This window comes from Capsicum annuum, chromosome 3 (genome assembly GCF_002878395.1).
Source record: "Capsicum annuum cultivar UCD-10X-F1 chromosome 3, UCD10Xv1.1, whole genome shotgun sequence".
NCBI classification, from domain to species: Eukaryota; Viridiplantae; Streptophyta; class Magnoliopsida; order Solanales; family Solanaceae; genus Capsicum; species Capsicum annuum.
In genome coordinates this window covers 168,959,253-168,980,568 of record NC_061113.1, presented here as the reverse complement: position 1 = coordinate 168,980,568, position 21,316 = coordinate 168,959,253, and the positions used below count along the sequence as shown (strand labels likewise).

The following is a 21,316-nucleotide window of genomic DNA, read 5'->3' as shown; positions in this document are numbered from 1 at the left end:
CAGTGTTAGTTACAAATAGTATCATTCAGGTCACGATTAGTACTCTCAGTCCGTTATAAAACTCAATAGAACTCAGTCATTATAGAACTTAGGAAAACTCAATAATCTCAGTGAATTCAGTCCAGTTTAGTCCAATGTAACAGTTCAGTGTCTTTCAGTTAGGAGTAGGATTCAGCACCGAGTGAACCCAAGGATGGGGGCTCACCTACTAATAGAGGGTGTGATCCTTAGAAGAAATCCTTGCATTCAAGAACTACGTAGCCAGCGTAGTTTGAGACATTAAACCTATCAGTTGAGGGTTGATGAGGTGCTCTACCTTCCAGTAGAGGGTACCACCATTCTCATTTAGAGAATTACCAGTAGAGGGTTAATCTTCAGCTTGTTTTTACCCGTGGCATGGTACTGACACCCTTCTAATTGGGGTTACATATTGGACCCCTTTTAGTTCAGATTGGGGCATGTCGGTTAGGTGATTACCTCCCATAGTTCCATTTTTAGTCTCAGCCTTCATAATAGAATCTAGTTTAGTTCTACAGAATCAGTATTGTCAGATACAGTCACTTAGTTATCAGTAATTCAGATTATTAGTGATCTCAGATTATCAGTATATTTAATTATGAGTTATCAGATTCAGTTCCAGTATACTCAACTATAGTATGCACAGTATGTTCAGTAGTTACAGATCTCCATGTATGTTATCCGACTCTTGCATATCAATCAGTTAGTTGTTGTTTATACATATAAACCCATTCATTCAGCCTTACCTCATTTAGCATACCATAACATTCTCACGTACTGATTGCATACCCGTTTCTTGCGCTATGATGTTTCATATCATAGGTTCAGATGCACAGGTTCCTAACCGCGCTTAGCCAGATTCAGCCAGCAGTAGCAGACTTAGTAGTGAGTCCTCATCTATCGAGGATATGCTTTTATTTCAGTACTTCATCTTAGAAGTATTTTAGTAAATGGAGTTAGTTGGGGGATTGTCCTATCAACTCCATTTTTCAGACAGATTCAGTTAGAGGCTTTTCATAGTAGACTTTTAGACAGTATTTAGTTTTATAGATGTTATATTTTATCAGTATTTTAGATGTTATGAACCTTATGGCATTTCAGCCTATTATTCCGCAATTATTACAGTATTATTACTTAGTGGTCAGAGCAGGTACCAACTCATGGGTTAGTTTATGGTCCTTCGAGGTTGCAAGAATCGTGTAATGACTAAGGGGCAGTCTCGGGTCGTTACACCAACTTATGGAAATGGGCCTCATACTCAGCAACTATCATAGAGCCCTGCATCAATCTAGTGAACTAATCTCTCAATTGATCTCTAAGGTTGTGTAGCATATACATCTCAAAGAACATCGTAGAGAATTGAGGTCCAAGATAAGGGAGAAGATCCAGCTGGTCTAGATTCCATAAAACCTCTCCACCAATGACGAGCAGACAAATGTAACTGAAATATAGTGTAATCTACACCATGATTCTCAACAAGCCCCAAACCTCGAAGCCTATCCTTACAAGCAGTAAGAAACTCATACGCATTCTTGCCTGGGGCACTAGAAAACCTAGGCGGATCCAACCTTAAGAATCTACCCAACTTATTCTACTCCTAATAAGACATAGCAGGTTGGCTTATAACTGGATGACTAGCTACCAACTGAATAACTGTCAGCATAGGGGGAACTTGAACTCTAGGAGCCACAGCTATAGGTTGTGCCCCCACCTCAGTGGCACTCTGATCAGTAAATTATGCACCATCAGATGGAACACAACTAACAATCCCCAAAAGATGAATCAAGTTATCTTTAAGAAATGAAGAAGGAACAAAACTTGGTGGAGCCTGAGCTGGTCTCTAGCCCACTATTGTTGTGGTGGAAGAATCTCTGGATCAGGTAAAGGTATAAGTTCTGGGGAAGGCAACCTATCTTGGTCCCCAGCTGGTGACTTATAACGAGGTGTTCCTCAACTTATCGATTATCCACAAATACGAGTAGGATCCCTGGGTTTGGTCTCGGGACCCGTATTATCTCGTATAGAGGTAGCACGTGTTCTACCCATCTGTAAAAGAGAAAAGTCAAAGGAATATTCTACAAACCAACTCAGACTCTTAGCACGATATGAGTAAAAGAAGTGAATAACTCCTAAGAATGTCCAATAGCCTCCGAAGATAGGAAATGGATGCCATTGTTCTGATCCATAGGACTCTACTAGACACTTGCTCTAGTACCAACAGTACCAGTGAAACCTAGGGTCTAATACCAATTTTTCACCATCTTATTTATAGGTCATGATGAAACCTACTAAATCATGTGAGTAGGTAAGCAAATACCATAACCTGAAGCTATCATAATGGGTTATTTCAGTAAGAAATTCCAACATCAGCCAAATTTAATGAACATAAATAAAAATATAAAGAAAGTATTCTAACATAAATAAAGAGTCATCATAAGATACCAATCCCACGACCTGGTAAAGCCGGTACAAGAGCATATAATATCAATAATACAACCCAAAAGACTTAGAATATAGTCAATACATATGTCCCAAATACTAAAGATAGAACATAAAAGATAGAGGGAAAATGGGCGACTCAAACTCCATAAGTTCACTCTATCTCCGAAAGTCAATCACCGCACAAGCAATAGTCAACAATGACAGCTAGTACTCAAAGATTCATCAAAAAGATACAAAAGTATAGTATGAGTATCAAAACAACAGGTACTCAGTAGGCATCATCGGCCTACTGAGCCAAATTATGATATAAAGATGATATAATGCAAGAGAAACCTAAGTAAGTCAAGGTACAGAATTGAACCTGAATTATCCCCGTCATCACTATATATAATAAGTAAGTAAATCAAAAGAATAGTCTTGATTGGTCAATTAAACAATATCCATCACTAATCCTTAGTAATCAGTAATCGTTAACTACACCCCTTTATAAGCAATTAACACTAGCGGGAAACAACTGGTATCCAAACATCAACAATCTACCCACATTACATATAAACAAGTATATACACAAAGGAGCATATATTTTCCATACATAGGGCTAGCCGGACTCGAACCGGAAGATGTACACACAAGCACATAAATAATAATCTTTTGGCCTTGCCGGGCATATCATCATAGTCACACTCCGGCCTTGACGGGCATTGATAACATCATCATAACATCCTCCGGCCTTATCGTGTATCAATATCATCATTATAAACTCCTCCGACCTTACTGAGTATTAATATTATTATCACAAACTCCTCCGGCCATTTTAGGTATCAATATCATCACAATATGCAATTTAATATCAATCATAAGGAAATATCCCAACAAGGGCTAAAGTAAATGATAAGCCCCGCGAGGGCTAAAGTAAATTACAAGCCCCACTAGGGCTAAAATAAATAAACATAACAGAGAAGTAAAGAAGATCATACCTCCAATACTCAACATTCATCTTCAATGTAAATTTATCAATAGACATATATATAGGTAACATGAGTATTATATTTATCATTGGGTCTCAAGCACAATTATTAAAATAACTTCCCATATTGTCAACAATATGCCTTCTAGAATCATTAGTATCATGAATCACAATATTAGCAATATGAGGGCTTCCTAGAATGGTTACTAGTTTGGTTACTACACAAGAGTACAACATGATTAATAGCATAGCCTAAGGCCTGAAACAATATCTTAATCAATGGCTCATGTGGTACATAGATATTGGCTTAATTAGTAGCATAAATCAAAGTTACTCATAAAATTAATGGTAATTTAGTCAACAAGCCATATATATATATATATATACATATATATATATATATATATATATATATATATCACTTCTAATGTCATCACCATAATCTAATTACTCAATTTAGCCAACATGCTTCCAAGAGAGAATTCCTAGGTATTTAGTAGTTGAATAAGGTCTTCAAGAGAAATACATCAATCCAAGCTTAAGGTGGGTCAAGAACCCCCTTCTAATTCCCTAAATACATTCTACTTCCAGCTTATACCCAATACTAGACTAAGGTTTCTAAATCAATTTTTAGATGCATAGCAAGCCACCAATAGTCGTAAGTAAAAGGTCTTTCCCAAACATGACACCTAATTATACCATAGCATCTAAGGCACTTCTATTAATGTAAGCACTAGGGTAAGCATACCCATAACATGGGTGATAAGGTCACTCTCATCCAACTAGAGTAACTAAGATATCCTTATGTTATCCATAAGACATGAAGTCCAATTCACCAAGGTTCAAGCCTACAAGTCAAGAATTTTAATTAATAAGTTAAATGACCTAAATGATGCAACGAAACCCAAGTCTTACCATTTATCAATCCAACACCTAAAACACCTCCCAAATCTAACAAGATATCACAATTATACTATGACATAGCTCAATCTAAATAGAATAAGCCTAACCTACCTCAAATCCAAGAAAAGCTCACAAATCGCCAAACCTTCACTTTTTCCTTCCAAGAAGCTCCTTTGAGGTGCCAAACTGTCAAAAACACAATCTATATATTACTATGAGAACATTATACCCATATTGCACCATTGTGCTTTGGGTCCAAAAACAATACCAAAAACCCCAAGTGGTTTCCACCTATGGAATACACGTTTTTGAGGTCAACCCAATGTTCATACACTATCAAGGAATGATAATCCTTAAATAAATAGGTGAATATTAAGCTTATTTGGGGCTAAATCAAGCCTCCAAGCTATTTAGGGTTTTGGTCAATAATTCAAGAAATTTAAGCATGAAATAGAACGATTCATACCTCAAATCCATTGTTAATCACAAAAATCTATGTTCACTAAGCTCCCAATACACTCCCAAGACTCAATTTGAGTTTAGAACACTATTTTACGGTTCCTTGGTCTTCGAGATGAGAGAAAAATGCCCAAAATACGGCCTAAAAGGCCTTTAAATACCTTTTCTAGGCAAAGAGGTGTCAAGATAGCTATCCATGGACTATGATCATGGTATGGCGATGGCCATTCATGCTTGTGCGATCGCGACATCCTCCTTTTTCACCATGTAACAGCTGAAACTTGGAATTTCTTTCAAGTTTCAGCCAATGCCTCGGGATTCATTCGAAATCCAATAAAGATAAATGAACTATGTAACCATACCAAATTCAATGATTTAGACGTATTAGCGAAACTGGATTCTCCATTCGAGGTTGTTTCGATCAAATATCGGTATCATACCTGAATTTCCAATTTTTCAACTTTCAGACCAATAGGTTCGAATGAGTTTGGCTGCATTAGGACCCAAACCAAAGGTCTGCCTATCCTACAATTTATATTCCAAAGATTCTAGCATAGTCAGAATTCACTTTCGAGATTGTTTTACAAATTTTTTGCCCGATGGCCATTTGGAAGCAGCGGAGACTTTTAAATAGGAAATTGCCTCTAAAAATCAAATGAACTACCTGGTAATCGAGCTATCAGTTCCAAAAAGGCATAAATGGCTTGAGAAAGTTGTGGAAAATCTCTACTAGTGAAAATAAGTATAAATATGGAAAATTACCTTAAGAGTCATCACATAATCAATAAATATCAAAGTCATCTTTCAATATGGTAGAGTAGTGGTGGTCAGTGACTATAGTCTGAATATATTATGGCTTGAGAAGGTAATTGATATTTGACTAACAACACTTCACATTAACTCCATGAACTTTTACCATATCTTTCACCACTTGAGGTTGGTCTTTGTATCTCTTATAAGGCAACAATAGTGTATATACCCTATAAAACTCTTTCACGCTCATAACATTATAATTTAATAATGTTTTTGTAAACTTATAAAACTCATAATTCTTAACCTTGGACCAAATGTATGGATATCTATGAATCAAAACATTGAATGACAACCTATTCTTCTAAGATAGTCCTATCCAAAAATAATTTGTACCTATTAAGTAGTCGAGGAATAGCCTGGGGAAAGAATGGATACTAGTGTTTTCCATTTTTAGAACTCTTTAATTTAGTTGAGAGTTCTTGGGTACTATCAATTGTATCATGAATATGAATGAGAACCTCTTCTTAGTTATGCTCAAAAAAGATGGTCCAGTCAATCTCAGGGCTTGAACCTCTTTCATCCTTAGACTTACTAGTCACTTGCCCTGGCTGAGGTCTAGGTGGTTGATCTGGATTTTTCAACCCTACATTTATTTTAACTTTCTTTTATGTTCCCCTAACCAGGGTTAAATATTTTGGGATAGAACCTTTCTTTTCTTATGGAGCGAGATTGAGATTTAGAGGGGAAGATATCAGATGGAAAAGTCTTTTTGGGAGCTATTTCTGTACAACTGAGCAATGTACATTCAAGTATGGGGTTATTAGATATAATCAAACCTTAACAACAACACAAAAAATATTTTAAAGGTATTACACAAGAGTAATGTGCATTACAGGATAGTTGTGTAAGTAGTTGTGTGCATCTCATAATAAACTGTGCTCAACCTAAAGTTAGTTGGCCTTTGTGAGATGGTGAGAGGTAGTTGTGCATATCACACATGATTTATGTGTTCACTACTGAGAGCGTGTAACTTGCAAATCTCTAACCAAAGTAAATCTATAACATTGTGCGCTCAAGAGGACTTTTATGTGTATTGCATATATGTTATATGCTAATGAAGAATACTGCATATTTGAAACATATCTAACCTTTAGCTATTGAATAAATATATATTCATGTGATTCCCTATTGCACAATCATAATGTATACTACTCAAGGTCTCAAAGTCATTTCACTATTACATCATCTTCTCCAATCAAATATAGTTCAATACCAACCATAATTTTTATCACAAATTCAATTCCAAGAATACTCAGACTTCCCTTTTAGTAGCTAATATCACTTATCTATGCGATTTAAACTCCTAAAATAAGATTTAAACCACAACAATAAGTATGATATTACTAAATTTCACCTAAGACAAACTAATCATGGAGAAATCAAAGATCCTAAGCATAATATTCATGAGGGTATTTAACAGTATAATGAAGAGGAAACACAAATTAGGAATTTATTAAGATTAACTATCACCAAAGCACATAAACAAATAACAAATTGACCAAGGCAACTAATGAGTGATCAAAGAATGTAATTGGTAGTGTGAACTCTAGCGAGTGTGTTCTGTTGTGTTCAACAAAGCTTGTTTGGATCAATTGTAAAATATGCAAGTGAGAGGGAGATAATGGAGAATATTAGGTAAAGAGAGTAAAAGAAAAAGGGTTGAGGGTTTAAATGAAGAAGCAAATAAAAATTCAAAACTCTTAGTCTTCTATTCAACTAAAAGTAACCCTTTACTTACCGACCGATTGTGTGCACACGCTTAAGGTTGCACAACTTTAGTGCAATGAGCATAACTCATGTGTGATGCCTTGGTGTGGGACTCCAATTGAGTAACCATTGTAACTTATGGTGATATTCATGTGTGATATAATTCACACAAGTGTTAACCTACCTAGATCTTTGCTCAAACTATAACTTTCTTCGAGAAACTTGCGTGATCCCCATTACTCATGTACAATACACAGAAGTTTTACATCACATCGCACAAGTGTTGGAAAGCCACCATTTTCAAGTTTTTTTACCTAATTCCTTTTACACACCTGTACCATTTAACATACATTATTCAAAACAATAAAAGTAAAAAGTGGATTGTAAAGCATCATAGCACAATGTCTCTTCTTAATGATCAAACATCATTGAAGTCGATTGGCTCAACTTTAGCAACTCATGGGCCCACAAATGTAGAAATTCTTCAACTGTTCTCCATTTACCATGGACTTTTTCTTCTCGTGATCTTATAGTTTCACTACACTAATAAGTTAATCTTGCACAACCTTTAAAGGACTCAACCATTTAGATTTGAGCTTACCCATAAAAAGTGTAAGCCTTGAGTTAAAAAGCAACATTTATCTCTAACTTAAAACTCTTTCTTCAAGATTTTGATGTCATGAAACCTCTTTATTCGCTCTTTATAGAGAGTGGAGAATTTAAAATTCACAAGGAAAAATTCATCTAGCTCATGTAATTGATCCACTCTAGACTTAGATGCCTTATCCTAATCCATGTTTAGCTTCTCCAAAGCCCCAAAAGTATGGTGTTCTAGCTTAACCAGTAAATGATAAGCCTTCCCAAAGAAGAGCTAATAGGGAGACATTTCAAGTGGTGTTTTAAAGGTCGTCCAGTATGCCCAAAGATCATCATCTAATTGTCTTTCCTAATTGGTGTTTTAAAGGTCATCCAGTATGCCCACAGATCATCATCCAATTGTCTTGCCCTATTAGTTTAACCCACAATGATCGTCTTCTCCAAGATTATTTTAATCTCCCTATTCTATACTTAAACTTGGATACTAGTTTTAGGGTGATACGAGGTAGCAATATTATACTTGATCCTATATTTTTCAAGTAATGCACCAAACATCCTATTGCAAAAATGAAAACCAACATTAATAATTATGGCTCGGGGATCCCAAACCTTGTAAAGATATGCTTATTTGAGAAAAATATGACACTTTTTGCTATTCTTATTAGGTAATACAATTCTTCACCCCACTTTAATACATAGTAAACAACCACCTAGGTATACATATTACATGAGCTCACAAAGTCCCCATAAAATTAATGCCCCATAAATCAAATAATTAGACCTCAAGATTAGGTCTCAATGAAATTTTGTGCCTCCTTAAGATACCTCCATGCATTTGATATTACGCACAAGGCCAGACTAACTCATTAGCATCCCGATGAAGCATAGTCCAATATAAACTACCTTGAAGGACTTTATCAACTATCCTTATACCACCATGGTGACCACCAATTAAGAAGAGTGACAAACCTTAAGTATGGGTTATGTTTTTGATTCATAACATACCTACAGATCTCACCATCCGTATATTCCCTAAATAAATAGGGTTTATCCCAATAATATTACTTTATATCATGGAGAGAATACTTTATTTGATAATGGGGTCAAGTCTTTAGGGAGTTAGTTTACATAGTCCATATACTATGATTCCAAACCCCCTAAAAGAGTCATGACAAACTCATTGGGAAAAGTATCATTAATGTCAATTTTGCCCAACTTCTCATTATTAAATTCAAGGTGGGATAAATAATCAACCTCTTGATAGTTGTACCTTTTTCCATCATTCACGTCAAAGTCAAATTCTTGAAGTAAAAATATCGGTAGGAATAGTCATAATTTAGCTTTCTTATTGGATATCAAGTATCGAATGGAAGCACGTTTTGTATAAACAATTACTTTGGTGCCCAACAAAGTAGGCAGAAAACTTTCCAAGAAACATATACCGCAGCTAATAATTCTTGCACTGTAATTGTGTAGTTCCTTTGTGTAAAGGACTTACTTGTATTATACACCTGGTGAAAGATCTCCTTTCTTTAGCTAAGAACCGTACCCAATGCCAATCTTCTTACATTATACATGAGCTCAAAGAGAAGTGATCTATTTGGGGGCATAATAATCAGGGTCGTTTACAAGCTCCTCTTTAAGGTAATTGAATTCCCTCACACAATATCTATCAAATTCAAACTTGGATTTCTTTTCAAGAAGCTTACACATTAGATGTGTTATCTTTAAGAAGTCTTTGATGAATCTCTAGTAGAAATTGGCATGCCCTGAGAAGCTTCCCACACCCATTATGAAGATTGGAGGAGGCAATTTGGCAATAACTTTAGCTTTGGCTTGGTCAACTTAAAAGCTTTCCCACATATAAAGTGCCATTCCTTCCAATTTAGAATAATGTTTGTTTCAACACACCTTTGGAGAACTTTGCACAAATGCTCATATCATGCTTCAAAGAAGTTGCCTACAACCAAAAAATCATCCATGAGTACCTTCATCGTATTCTCCACCATGTTCGAAAAGATTGATAAAATGCATCTTTAGAATGAGGTTAGGTCACCACATAAACCAAATAGTATTCTCTTAAAAGCAAATGTTCTATAAGGACATTGAAGGTCATCCTTTCTTGATCCTTAGGTGCTATAGATATTTGGTTATACCCAAAATATCCATTGAGGAAATAATACCAATCTTTCCCTACTATCCTATCCAACATTTGATCTATAAATGGCATGGGGTGGCATTTTTTCAGTTGATGAATTTAGTTTCTAGTGATCCATACATACCCTTCACTCTGTGACAAGCCTCATAGGGATGAGTTTATTTTTCTCGATCGATACGATGGTGATTCATCCCTTATTCGACACTCGTTATACCGAGGCAACCTATGTACTATAAAAGATTAGGTGAATAGCCCCTGCATCAAGCCACTTAATGAACTCTTTGTTTATAACTTCTTGTATAAAAGGGTTCAACCTCATTTGGTGCTCAACACCTAATGCACATTCGAAATACAATTGTATTTTATAGTGCAAATCCCTAGGGGGATTTTGATGATATCAATGATGGTCCAAATAATAGATCTTATAAACCTTCTCAAGAGGTACACCAATGTCTCTACTTTCCATGCCAGCAAGTTCCTATAACAATCATGGTCAAAGTACTATTATGCCCCTAAAAAGATATGTTAAAGATGGGGAGAAAGAGGCTTAAGTTCAAGATTTGGGTAATCTTCTATGGATAGTTTAGTGGGCGGACTCTCGTTATTCTTTAAGTCAAGGTCTATCTTATGGAAGTTCTTACTGTATGAACCAAACCCAATCAAAGATATATCCTCACTTCCATAATTCCATAGGATCTTTGCTAATGGTTCACTAATAAAACCAACCTTTGATGATTTAGTCACCTCATAATCAATTAAATCGATAGCCGATATCACTTGCATGTCCCTCAGTTGATTCATGGACTTGCATAAATTAAGGGATACTTCATCACCATTGATAGTAAATTTTAATTTTCCACACTCCACATCAACTAGATTTCTTCCAGTATCCAATAAAGGCTTACCAAGAATAATTAGGACTTTGTTATCTATCTCACAATTAAGAATTACAAAATTGATCAACTCGAACAAACACGTCTTATAGGATTCCCACCGGTTTCTTGATAGATCAATCTACTATCAATATCCTCATTGTGGTAGCCTTAGGAGTCCTCTAACCCAACATTTTGAAAATGGACAATGGCATCAAGTTTATGATAACTCCTAAATCATATAAGGCTTTTCCAAATTTGTATACCCCAATGGTGTAATGAATAGAAAATGCTCCGGGCCTTTTTTATTCACTACCATATTACTAGTCATGATCGTACTATAATGGTGTGACACTTCTACTATTTTAAAGTTCAGCGTTGGATTTTTTATTACTAAGTCCTTCATAAACTTGGCATAACTAGGCATCTCGTGCAAGGCATCCATCAATGCAATATTGACTGGAAAATTGTTGAACATAGAGAGGAACTTCTTAAATTTAACATCATTTTTTATTCTTCTAAGCCTTTGTAGGTATGGAGGATGAACTTTTATCTTTAGTGTGGGAATGGATGAGCTTGTCTCTAACTTTAAAGTATCTAAATTAACCCTCTTTTTATAATCCCCATTTGCATTTGAATCATCAACTACTATCAGTTCTTCAACATTCACATCTTTAGAGTTTACTATATCATGATTTGGCTCAATCAGTTTCTCAACCCGCTTTCTCTTCATATTTTTTTCGTTCTTTATTCTCCTCCTCTCTAGGAGTTTTATAAATATCAATTGATTTATAACCAAGTACTCTCCCACTCCTAGTGATAATCACCAAACAAAGAGTATTGCCATTCTTAGTATTGATTACCATGTCACTCGGGAGTCTATTTTTCAACCTTTGATTTAAATAGGAAGAGATTTAATTTAATTAGATCTTGAGTTGCTTGATAGAGACCGCATGGAAAGTGATCATTTGGTTCAATGAAAAAAAGTCACTCTCTATTTCTTTGAGCATTTTATCACTACCTTCAGCTTTATTGAGAATTCCCGCAAATACATCTTCTATTTTGTAGCTCTCCAGATATATGGAGGCAGACTATTTAGACTTTTGTCTATTATGAGGTAGAACATATCTATCATGATATGATCTTGTCCCTCCAACTATGATCTCTCTCATGGTCCTTGTCCCTCCAATCATGATAAAGATCACGATCTCTCCAATCTCAATTTCTATCCTTCTAACCTTGATCTCTTTTCTTCCAACCTTGATTCCTGCCTTACCTCTAATAGGTAGGTCGAGAACCCCCTATTCGATTAGACAAGAAGTGGATATCTTCGTCTAGTGAATCTGTATCATCATCCTCATATTTTTTATTTCCTCTTGTAGCTAAGGCATTAACTGTCTTGGGGTTTGATCCCATAAAGTGTTCTGTCAAGAGATCCAACTGTGTCATAATCTTGTCCATGTTTCATCCCTTTTTATCCCTTTTTCTTTGTTCTTGGCTAACAAAATATGAGAAGGGATACCCTACAACTACCTCAACATCTCATGTGTGACAAACTTAATTTTGCTTTATTAGTTGGTCGAGCAAGCCCATAACAATCCCAAATATTTAGTTCATCATAGATCCACCGACTAAGTTATTTGCTAAGTTCTTGTTCAAAGAGTCCAAAGACCGATAAAAGATTTAGATAAATAACTTATCTAGTAGCTCATGTATTGTGCAATCGAGTAACTTCTTCTTAAACATTAGCCAAGCTTCATGTAAGGTTTCACCACTCAATTGGCGGAAGTTTGTGATTTTATCTCTAGGTTGAAGCACATGAGATAGAAGAAATAAAGAAAATCTTATGTTATCTAAACCTATGAAGTAATGAACCCTTTGGGCAACTCTTTTAGCTAATTAATTGCATCTCCCTTCAATGACAAAAAGAATAATCACATCTGGTTGGATTCTTGGGAGATGTTTGCTATGTCAAAAGAGATGTAAACATCAATGAAATGATTTAAACATATGTCTTCATCTTTATGAGATTGACCATAGAATATCTCCTTCATTAGAGAAAGTGAAGCATAGTGCTAGTAGCATGGAATGCTTGCATAGCCTATTATGGGTAGAGATGAATTGCACTAACCCTTCCGGCATCTCCCAAATGGTCGTTATCCTCGCATTACCCATCATAAGTTATGGTATCATTATTGGTTGATTCATGTTACCGTGTTGGCTCATATTTTCACTTAAACAAAAAAAGATAACAAAGAAAGTAAATTTAAACCACGACTAACAAAAAGTGACTTAAAACATTTCAATAAAGGAACACTATACTTTTCTTCCCCAACAATGACACCATTTTATACAATGTTGAATTACACCTGAAATATATGCATGTTGTTTCTAGTAATATTTTATCCAACTCAATGAATTGAGGTTGATCCTGCAGGGAATGACCCCAAAGGTTCACAAGGAGTGTAAGAATTCACTAAATATTTTCTTGCATAATTAAAATGCAGTAACAACAAATAGGGCATTTTGTAACTAATTTTTAAATGCTTTAGAATATAGTTATTACAAGAGAGTATTTGCAAGATTGAGAACATAATAGTAGTAATCAAATAAAAGGTAAACTGGGGTTATGTTATAATTAGTTCGAATGCATATATATGGGTGAGTGTACTTTTGTTTTGATTCAATTGAAGTCGTGGATAGGCTGGATTTTGAGTCTTAATGTTAATCTTTCAATAAAATACTAAATTTCACATGTGGGTTCTTTCAAACAATCACATGTGTTTCATCATAACTAATAAATGACCCTAATTTTATAGCCTTATTTCGAAGATCTACCATTAAATGACAAGAATTAAGTCATTATTAACCATTAATCCTCACCTATATCCCCTCATTCAAGGATGATAAAGGATCTAAGCTCAGTTAGAGTTTTAAACCTCCAATTTTGGGTTAGTAGCGTGAAGTAATGGCTAAACCATAACAAACAGTTAATTAGAAAAGCAAATAAACCCTACTCATGCATTAATCACTACTCAATCATCACTTAACCCAAGTTGGGAAAATTAGCCAAGCATACTAATAGAAAAAGAAATTATACCATTATAGTTATTGAAATTCTCCATCAGATCCAAATATTCAGAAGTAAAAAGTCCCAATCTAATATGAAAAATCAAGGAATAAGTTAATTTGTACCTGAGGGTTTTAATTACAACATTGTCACTCTCAATTTCAGAAAAAAAATGATAAATAATCCTCCAATTCTTAAAAAGATTCCATTTATATGACCTACAAAATAGACCCAAGAAATTACAAAATTGCCATCGGAGCACATTGTGTATGCACTATAAAGGTTGCATAAAATAAGTGTGATACATAATTTTAGCTTCTCTAAACACATAATTTTCCTTTTCAGTGTTTGGCTCTTCAAGAATTCTGTTGACTTGTGCGTCTATTTGCAAGGCTCGCACAAATGTTCCGTGACATACAACTACTTTTATGTTTGCACTATTTTCATTGGAAGCTTCCTTCAGAGTCTGCCTATTTTTGTGATTGCTCTCCTATTATGCATCCAGCATGCACATTGTGCAATACACACTCGGCTTGCGTGATGCCATACTTTGTTCTTTTAATATAACATTCTCCATAATTTTCTCCAAGCTTTTGCTCCCTTAAGGCCTTTGTCTTTCTTTGGTTGGTTCTTCAGTCTTATTATCTATATGTAACCAAATTAACATAAAAATCAAGTCAAACTAAGCATTGATGACACCACTTTAGTATTAATTGTACGCACAATGAATCACGTATTGTTGACTCATCACTTGTTCATCAGATTCTTAACACCTAAATTTTTTTCAAGAATGGGTCCCTGATCAAGCAGTTTGAAAACCTAATACTAATGAAAACTTTACTTGTTCTTCATCTTTGGAGTTAGTGAGAAGAAATAAGAACAAGTCTTTAACTAATTCCTTTATATAGCATAAGCATATTTCTTTTAAAGTTTCATTTATACTATGGAGGGCTCTTGGAGAAAAACTACTAACTAATGAGATTACTTCTTTTGGTTATAACCAACAGATTGCTTATGCTGCTATAGACCTGGTCTTAATACTATTAATCACACATTTATGTCTGGTAGTCTTTCTAAGCATACTTGGAAGGTATTTGCTGATCCTATAGGCATCCATTATGAGATCGTCCTTTTAAGAAACTTCCTGATAAGGTGGTGGATTATTGACCACAAAAATGAAGTTCACAAGCTTTTGTTACATGCTACTTCTATTTTCATTTGCTGGAACATTTGAAAAAATATATGCTCTAGTAACTATAGAAGAAAGAAGTCCAGTACAAGTAGAGTTATTTATTTCATTATCAAAGATATTTCTTACCTAACCCATACATTTTTTTCTTATTTGAATTGGCCCACTAGCTAGATAGATTTGATCTTAATAGTGGAAAATTGTTAGCACAAAGTCAGAGATTCTTAGTGTGTGCTGAACTAAACCTAGTGTTTTTTTAGTCAAACTTAATACTGATAGAAGTGTTTTAAAAAACCCTGGCAGCATAGGAGCAAAAGGTATATCAAAACATCATGAAGGTAATTTTATCTATTTTTTCTCACCACTTTTAGAAGTTGGTTCTAATAACCAATCCAAAGTTCAAGCAGCTATGTGGGGTGTTACTTGGTGTCTATAGCTGGGTTAGACTTGAAGTGAACTCTGAATTACTCACAAAGTAGTTAACCCAGCATTTAGATAGACTTAGCATCTCTACAACAGCTATGTAACAAGTTTGATAGTTTTCAACACATACACACCTATAACGAGGCTAATCATGTAGCAAATATTCTGTCTAAATATAGTCATATCTTGCGCACTACTCAATATTTTTATGATAAGCATCATCTACCAAAGGCGGCAGGAGGTCACTTCACTTTGGACAAGTTAGGCATGTCAAATTTCAGAAACAAAAAGCTGAAAAGGATAACGAAAATACCTTGAGTTTATTTTTTGTTAGATTTTTTCTCAGGTCTTGTATAGGTTTTTGCCTATACTTTTTTTCTTTTACTAGTTCTCTTCACCTAAGCTTTTTCTTGCTAGTTATACCTTTGCTGAATAAGTTCTTAGTTAGTTTTGATTTTTTTCTTACTTTGTAAGGGGAAGATCTCCCTTATTTATGCTTTCCTAGTTGCTTTGTTCTGAGACGAATCCTCTCATAGGTGTTTAGTTGCTAAGTTTTCTTTTTAGTAATTGGAGATGAGTAAACCGACCTTAATAAGCTAGCCAACTCATAAATCGTTATAGGATCGAAGGTAAGGTTTATGTCTCCCTCCTTGTATAGTTATTTTATTTTATTTTTATTTATGATAAGGCCTGGGGGTGTTGCTGAGCTCCAGACCCCCTCAAGGGTCGTTTAGTAAAAAAAAAAGTTGGACATTGGCTTAGGACGGGCCACACAAAATTAGTAAGATATATAATATAATTCGATACTCTTAACTTGAAAAATAAAATATTATCAAACCTCTCTCGAACAACCTTGTTGTAATGACATTTCAATATAACAGTCTACTTTTGTCGGAAGCGACTTTTCATGTTATATTTTATTTCTATATCACAATTCTATTAATAACAACAATAACATTCGTTATAATAGTATAATCTTTGTAAAATTATTCCTATATAAAGTCATATTTGTAAGAAATATATCATGTACAAAATAAAATATCAAAATATTCGTAATAATCATCAATATCATGCACATAGTAATTTTCACAAACGAATTGCTAATTTAAACGAAAAAATTACATTAAAATGGTTCACATTAATTATTTCATAATTTCACGAGAAAAAACCTTCGATGTTTGCTTTTTTTTTTTTTATATTCATGCTGCTTCTAATTTTACATGCTTTTATTTATAATAATTAAATGAAATCTAAATATTAACATACATATTTAATTATGCCTCTCTATAACAGACATGAAATCTTCAAACAAACCTGCCAATATTAAGAGGTTTATTTGTATTGCAAGATGAAATATTTTTTGGGGAGAAAAAAAAATAGGAACGGAGAATAGGCTGTTTATGGCATGTTTTTATTGGAGGAGGCGTAATCAACACCGCATTATATCCATTTATCCAAATATTATTTTTCTGGTCTGGATGTATTTGAAACCTGGAACACGGGTCACATCAATCACACAAAACGAATTTTTTGGAGCCGTTGGATTGTGATAAAGTCAAGCGGAAGATTAAAATATTCCCAAGTTTAATTCATCTGTTGTTTTTGGGACCCGCTCGCTTTATCTCTACCTTTTCCCAAGTTTTCCCTTTTCCTTCAATTCAATTCAAGCTTGAATTCTCCATTAACAAGAAACTACAAAACCGATTAACAGATTTTCGTTTTCTTCGTCAGGGTCGATTGCAAGTTGTGGTGTCTCTTTGGTGGTGGGGGTTTGTGTTGAGGCGTTTATTTGATAATTTGACATCTTTTCAATGGCAAAATTGATGAACAAAGGTTTTGTGTTTCCTTCATCTTCTGATTGTGGTCATCATCGCCCTCATGGGATTTCTTCTTTCCCCAATAAATCGGTCAATCTTTCTTGTCTTCCATCTACTTGTCTGCTAAGAAGCTATTTTTATGGTCGTAGATTGGTCATAAATGAAGCCCTACCCAAAAGAAATGCCCACGTTGCAATCACTGTCCAGGTTTCTTTATTTTCGTTTTAGATCTTCTTTCTGTGAGTCCTGTTATGTTTGGTATCGGTCTATCTTTAAATGTAAAATCGAGGATCATATTTTTTCCCCATGATTTTGGGTTGAAGTTTCCTTTTTGGTTACTGTTTGAAATCAAACTTTGTGATATTGGGTTAGGTCATTTTTGCTGAATGGTATTAATTGTTTTCCTGAATGGATTTGTCTTTGATTATTAAATTTGTTTTTATGGACAGATGAGTATGGGAATCAGGAAAGTACAGAAATGGTGGGAGAAAGGGGTTCAACCTAACATGAAAGAAGTGAACAGTGCTCAAGGCCTTGTTGACTCTCTTTTGAGTGCAGGAGATAAATTAGTAGTTGTTGATTTCTTTTCCCCTGGCTGCGGTGGCTGCAAAGCCCTTCACCCTAAGGTAATTACTCCTTCTCGAGCTGGTTGTGTCTGTGTATCTACAATGTCAATATAACAACAGTGTCCCGTAAACTGTATTTTTATTAGTTTTGAACTGACTTTCTTGGTGGAGTTGATAAATACAGTTGTGTCAGCTGGCAGAGATGAATCCAGATGTGCAGTTTTTACAGGTGAACTATGAGGAACACAAGTCCATGTGTTACTCTCTTAACGTGCACCTTCTCCCATTTTTCCGTTTCTATAGAGGAGCTGAAGGTCGTGTTTGCAGCTTTAGCTGTACCAATGCCACGGTTAGTTTTTAATGAACTTATTTCCTGCTTCTGCTTTACCTCTGCCATTGCAATTGATTGTGTTTCGGATAAGAAAGTGAGGTGATGGATTCCTTTAGCTGGCAATGCTTTCTTTTTAATTCACTCAAAATTGTTGGTTCTCAGTTTTCTTCTCTAGATCTTTCTCCAAGTTTTATCCACAATCAACTCTTCAGTTGATAGATCATCTCCTTGATGTCTTCGAGATACTCTTTTGCTAGTTGGATATTATTGAGCTTGCTTCTTTGAAATGTCAACCACTAGATTTGCAATCTACTGAGCTTGATTCTCTATGATGTTATAACATATATGCTATTATTGGTTTTGCACTTCTTTTGTTGTAGTTGCTATCTTTGTTTGAAACTGCAGTCTAATAGAAGTATATGCATATTATGGAACAGATAAAAAAATTTAAAGATGCATTGGCAAAGTATGGTACAGATCGTTGCACCTTTGGACCACCGAAAGGGCTTGAGGAGAAAGAGCTACTTGCATTGGCAGCTAACAAGGAACTCTCGTTTAATTACATTCCAAAAACAGAAGAAGAACCTGTCCTTGTTGCCTCACAAGAGGAAGTTGAGGACAGAACTCCAAATAAAGAGTCCCCTCTACCACTTCCTCTTCCTCTACCCATTAGCTCAACTAGCTCACTGAAGCCCAAACAGGATACAGAGAAAGAAGCGTATGCTACTTCTGGTAGATAGTTTTGAAATTTGTGGTAAATGATGTGATATCTGTACAGCTATATTATATGCTTTGTTGAGTTATAAAACTAATATTGCAGTCGGAAAGGAATTGAGAATTAGTATAGGGAATGCCAAATATTTAGTGGCTACCGTTGGGCGTTATCTGGTCTTGTACAGAGCTCACTCTTCCTTTTCCTTGGATTCTCCCATTTTAATTGGAGTTTGCCGAAATGGTTCTAAGATAAGTGTAGCATGTTCTACTGGTTTCTGATTTCTTTGTTAGCGAGTAATTGTTGATAATATGAAGTTTGGAGAATTACTTTTTTGTTTACGTATGTTGCACCAATATGGCAATATACATAAGCTATAAATAATTTCGTGGTAAGTCGTTAGGAATCTCAAGTTGGGGTGGCAATGGTGCGGTGTGAGTGTGGTGTGAGTTTTTTCTAAACCCTTGAATTTTAAAACCGTCCCACCCACCCCGCCTCATATCACCTTTAAATCTGCATAAATCTGGCCAACACTCATAACTGCTCCATGTTTTTTTTTTTTTTTGAAAAATTTGTAACTCCACTGAAAATCATAATATTTTCGATACTAGGAAATAGTAACAATCAATTTTTATTACATCACTTTACTTTAAGAAATTGTCAGAAAAGTATTACGTGTACAAGTAAAAATTAAATATCAAATTTTTAATACGATGAATAAAGAAATTTTAAAAGTTGTAAAAATGTTGATTTGTAGTGTTATACATGTCGTTTTAAATCTGCATATATCCGCAATTTGCGCCGTCCCACATCATTTAAAAAAAAACTTACTTAAACTTGCCCCACACTCGCCCTGCATTCACATAGTCTAAAATCTGCCTCGTCTGCATTGTGTAAAATCCGTACTGTCTCGCACGAGCTCCGCCTCATTGCCATCCCTAATCTCAAGGGTCTCTATAGGACTCCTTGACATTAGTTTTGGATGTAATTGTCAATCACCAAATTCTTTTGGCATGTTTATTCGGGGATTAGTTATCTGGCAAAGTAAGAATTGTTGATATTTACTTTTTTTATAGTACTTTCTCTATTTCATTTTAAATATTGATTGGCTCTTTACACATTCATGAACAAAGAAAATAAGCTATACGTAACTAGGTACAGTATAATTTATTGAGATAATTATATTCATTAAATGCTTTTTAAAAAATACATTTGGGTTATTTTTTAATTTTAAAGACAATTGAAAAGAAATACCAATTTTAACGTTAAATTTCACAGTGACATATTTTAGAATTCTCTCTGAGTTGGATGGGAGTAGAAGTCTTCTAACTGTTTTTTCTTCTGTTAATTTTAATGGACCTTTTCCCATCATTTGCTTGGGAAAATGAATTAACGGTGATAAAAAAATATTAAAACTTAAATAGAGTAACTCAAGTCTTATATAAAGAGAGTATGTGACAAAATTATGGTCAGTATTTAAGGAAAAAGACATTAAATACACATTAAATTTGTGCCGAAAAATCGATTACCCACTCAAACTATTGCGATAATCTATTACAATTACACTATTTAAAAGTAAATTTATTTTCATCCTAACACACATATAACCAACCACATAATGAGAGGTATATTATTCTCCCTTCACATTATCGTCATGTCACTGCCACAAAAGCTATTATATCAGAGTTCAAAAAGAAATTTCATGTCATTTCCATTGCTTCTTCACTATACACCACCAAATTCACCATTAAATTACCACCATTATCGCCGTCATAATCAAATTCATATCTCTACCACCGTAGATTTCACTGTGCACGGCTAAATTAACTATTGGAATCGTCCCACAAACATTGACACCATAACAAAGTTACAAACAATCAATATTTAATAAAATTCATTATCGGAATTTACCAAAAAATTAATTCATTTTCTCATCTTCTCCCTCTATTTGGTTTAGAACTTTGAAAGTCCTTGGACTTTCTTGCATATAAATTCTTTAATCAATATATAATTGCACTATTAACACACTCATTTCATGGTCAAATCATCCATCACCACATTTACCATCTTTGCCACCATCGGGTTTGATCACAATCCTAACCACAAATTTTATTATCCACCATCAAAATCACACCAGTTTCATTGTCAATTATAAAAAATAAACGATATATCACCTCCAATTTTATCACCCATCACCAAATATTATCAACATTTTAAATTTCATTCAAGCTCAAGGCGAAGAATGATGAAGAATAAATAATCGATTTATAAA

General features: G+C 34.6%; 1 protein-coding gene across 1 annotated transcript; it reads left to right on the top strand.

Annotated features, from left to right (window-relative positions):
* The first annotated feature begins 16,939 nt into the window (after positions 1-16,939).
* On the top strand, positions 16,940-19,299 carry LOC107852277 (thioredoxin-like 1-1, chloroplastic). Its single transcript, XM_016697343.2, has 4 exons — positions 16,940-17,642; positions 17,885-18,061; positions 18,186-18,350; positions 18,770-19,299. Exons 1-4 carry the CDS (start codon positions 17,430-17,432, stop codon positions 19,070-19,072), a joined length of 858 nt encoding a protein of 285 aa, XP_016552829.1. The 5' UTR covers positions 16,940-17,429; the 3' UTR covers positions 19,073-19,299.
* The last annotated feature ends 2,017 nt before the right edge of the window (positions 19,300-21,316 follow it).

Bases quoted from the DNA above. Each gene is read 5' to 3' on its own strand.
- LOC107852277 (XM_016697343.2), top strand. From the start codon at position 17,430: ATGGCAAAATTGATGAACAAAGGTTTTGTGTTTCCTTCATCTTCTGAT. The intron at 18,062-18,185 runs GTAATTACTCCT...TGATAAATACAG, and splicing joins GCAAAGCCCTTCACCCTAAG to TTGTGTCAGCTGGCAGAGAT. The intron at 18,351-18,769 runs GTTAGTTTTTAA...ATTATGGAACAG, and splicing joins TTAGCTGTACCAATGCCACG to ATAAAAAAATTTAAAGATGC.